This window comes from Arachis ipaensis, chromosome B06, assembly GCF_000816755.2.
Source record: "Arachis ipaensis cultivar K30076 chromosome B06, Araip1.1, whole genome shotgun sequence".
Lineage (NCBI taxonomy): Eukaryota > Viridiplantae > Streptophyta > Magnoliopsida > Fabales > Fabaceae > Arachis > Arachis ipaensis.
Genome location: NC_029790.2, coordinates 119,261,535 through 119,264,794, shown reverse-complemented (window position 1 = coordinate 119,264,794; position 3,260 = coordinate 119,261,535). Strand labels below are relative to the sequence as shown.

General features: G+C 40.8%; 1 protein-coding gene across 1 annotated transcript in view; it reads right to left on the bottom strand.

Moving 5' to 3' along the window:
- The window catches only part of LOC107647386, a gene marked incomplete in the record, with an annotated part of 11,052 nt that overhangs the window by 2,385 nt on the left and 5,407 nt on the right, over positions 1–3,260 (bottom strand). The window contains 5 exon segments of the mRNA XM_021105646.1: positions 1–1,169; positions 1,303–2,052; positions 2,176–2,301; positions 2,406–2,505; positions 2,612–3,260. Of these exon segments, the coding sequence (XP_020961305.1) occupies positions 1–1,169; positions 1,303–2,052; positions 2,176–2,301; positions 2,406–2,505; positions 2,612–3,260 (2,794 nt within the window).

Genomic DNA, 3,260 nt, shown 5'->3' with positions numbered 1-3,260 from the left:
ATTTCTTACCAACTGCCCTGTTTCATTGATTGACCAAGACCTACCAAAATGTCTTTCCCCTTCCAATCCTAGCTGCTGTCTAAGAGCCATTGACATCTGGTGCTGTGCCTGCAGCTGATCTTGCTGAAAATGAAGCTGTTGCTCAGAAGGCAAGATACTCCCATGCCTCGCTTGCAACAAAAGGTCTGATAAATCAGCTTGCCTCCCTTGGACAGCATTGAGGCCCATATTTGCTTGAATAATCTGTTCCACTGATGGATCAATGTGTCTTAAAGAATGTGAATTCTGCTGCATGTCATTCAGAAATCTCCTCAATTGTACCTGATCCATCATGTTATCCCTAGAAAGATCATGCTTTGACTGCCCAAAATTGGGATCAGAGATTTGTTGATGCAAAAGCTGTTCAAGCAGCATTTGCTGAACTTGGGCCTGTTGCTGGGGTTGTAGCTTCATATGCTGTTGAAGCAGTTGTTGATGATGCATATCTTGTTGCTGTTGAAGCTCAAGTTGGCGTTGCTGGATCTGAAGTTCCAGAAGACGTTCAAAGTCTGACCCCGAGTTCTGCATCATTTGCTGGATATTGGGGTTTTTGCTCTGAGTGTGAGGAAAACCTGGAAATCTCTCTAAATCAGACCCAGTAAGATGTGCAGGAAAATGATTAGATACAGTAGCCTGCTGCTGCAAGCGTTCCTTCTGCAGCTTCTGCAGTATCATACGCTCGGATGCATCAAAATTATTAAAATGTTGCCCCACATGGGACATGAACTGGTCTTCCAATGAACCTACATGCATATTAGGGTTAAAAGGCCTATTCATCCCATATTCATCAGGCCATGTATCCCGGAGAGATGACTGATTAATCATTCCCCCAATAGAGCTTTGATCAGCAAAAGGAGCATCCCGATCAATTAATGGATCTACAAAGTGACCCTGATCGCCCAATCTCAAAGAACTATTGGAAGATTGTGCACGCCTTAAATGAGTACCATCTCTGAGTTCAGACATCAATAAACCAAATGGATGCAACTTATCAGCCTCATTATGAGCATCACTCCCCAAAACATCATTGTTGACAGGTTTGTTAGGATGAGGATATGAAGAAGCAACATCCACAGGCCTCATCAAAGGGTTGTCATTGCTGCTTCCAGCAAATTTAGATAATGAAATATCTACAAAGAAGCATATATAAATAGATATTAGAATTAGAATCAAATACATATGTAACATGAAGACACAAATTTCATAAGCAGAATAGTAAATATCAAATAAGTGACAATGGCAGATGGAAAAGCATTATATTACCCTCCTCTGGCGCAACAATATTACTGAACGACTGATCGTCAGAAAATTGGACCTCAGAGCGATAATTTTGACTACGTATTTGAGACTGAACACCAACACACGCGCTAACATCCGGACGGGATAAAGACCAAAGTTGATCATCATTAACAGCTGACCCATTGAAGTCAAAATTAGGCACATCTACTTTTAGGTTCCTTTGAATGGCATCTGATGATTCTGATTGAGCCACCAGGTTCGTACCAGAACTGAATCCTGATTTTCCTTTCAGGTGAGGCATGACATCACCAAGTTCTTGAAAAGGTGAACCTTCAGGTGCATCTGACAAGCGAACTGGTAAGTCCAACCCAAAAAACCCTTGTTCAAACCACAAAATTATATCAATCCCAAGAAATGGTCCTTGAATTGCCCCTTGAGGGTCCAGATAGCACAAACTTAACTCCTCAGGAACAGCAGCAATTTCATAAGAATATGCATTCTCATTAAATTTCAGGTCCTGTTGATTAATACTTGGATTTTGCTCAAGAGGCGAAAATCCAAATGCATCAGGCAGGTTATTATTGAGTTCTGATGCAGAAAATGAATCAACACCATGATTGGTATGCCCCTTATCGCCATCGAAGGTTTCTGATTCAACAACTTTGTTTATGGTGATACTTCCCTCCCTGTTATTGTTGTCAGAATTCTCCTCTCTCCCATGCACAACAGCTGATGACATATGTTTCTGCTTGCCTAGTTGGAAAGTTGCAACATCTGAAAAACAATAGTGACTTGTAACCATCATTAATCCATTATATGTATAGAAAACAGAAGATCTTAATTTCAACTTAATAAATCAATAGCATATAAATATAAAATCAAATACTATTTTCTCACCATTAACTGCATTTCTAAATGAGCCAACAATTTGATCAGAATCATTTGAGATTTCAATTCCCGAGATAACCTTTCCACCACCGTCAATTAAAGTTTGTTTTCTTTCACTTAAGGCTGTACCAGGACCTGAAATAAGTCAAGAGGGACCATAATCAGGGAGAGTGGGGGAAATTAAGATTAGAAGATTATTTGACCAAACTATAATACACATTACACAGAAAACTTGCAACCTGAAATATCATCATTCAACCCTCCATCCTTTCCTCTAAATGAGTATCCCGAAACTTCACTACTAGTAATTTTTCCATTCCATATATCCTTAAGGACAGCCTGAAAGGAATACACAAATAACTATCAATGCTGAATACTTGAGGTAGAAAGAAGACAAAATGATAGCATAATAACATTGACCATTCAACTCGTCTGTTCATTATACCTCTTCTTCAGCAGCAGGAGCAACAAATGCTAATGGCTCTACAGAATCCAGTTGAGTTATGGGTGAAGTATGCTCCAACTCAGGAGGCATACTGTCAAAAGTTGGATCAATCTTTTGCTTGCGATATATGTCAAGAATCTTACCCCTGGGATAGTAATATGACTCGACACCAAGGCTAGACTTCCCCAGTATAGTTCTATTCTTATCCACAAGTGCAGAGCCCACACTAGAGCCCAAGGGAGGCCTTCCAATTTGCAGATTTCCATTTATATTTGCCCTTCCTCTTCCAGGTGAAAATCGCACATTTGTTCCCTCTGTACGTCCTTTATCCATCCCAAATCCAGGTGCAGCACGGTATGTGGCCACACCAGCTGCTTGAGCTTCCAATCGATGACGTGGTCTCCATTTATCACGAGAATCTGTGTCACGATCAGACCCTTGTCGATTGCTAACACCAGAAGATTGTTTCTCTGCATGACCATCTTCCTTCTCAACATCATTCCTTTTCTCAATTCGAGAATCCTTTTCTTTGTCTTCAGGACCCCATCTTGATGACCACTTGTTCTCTCTCCGAGAGTCATGACCAGAACCACGACCATCATGCCAGCGATCAGCAGGCAAGGATCGGTTCTCTGAGGTTGACGTAATC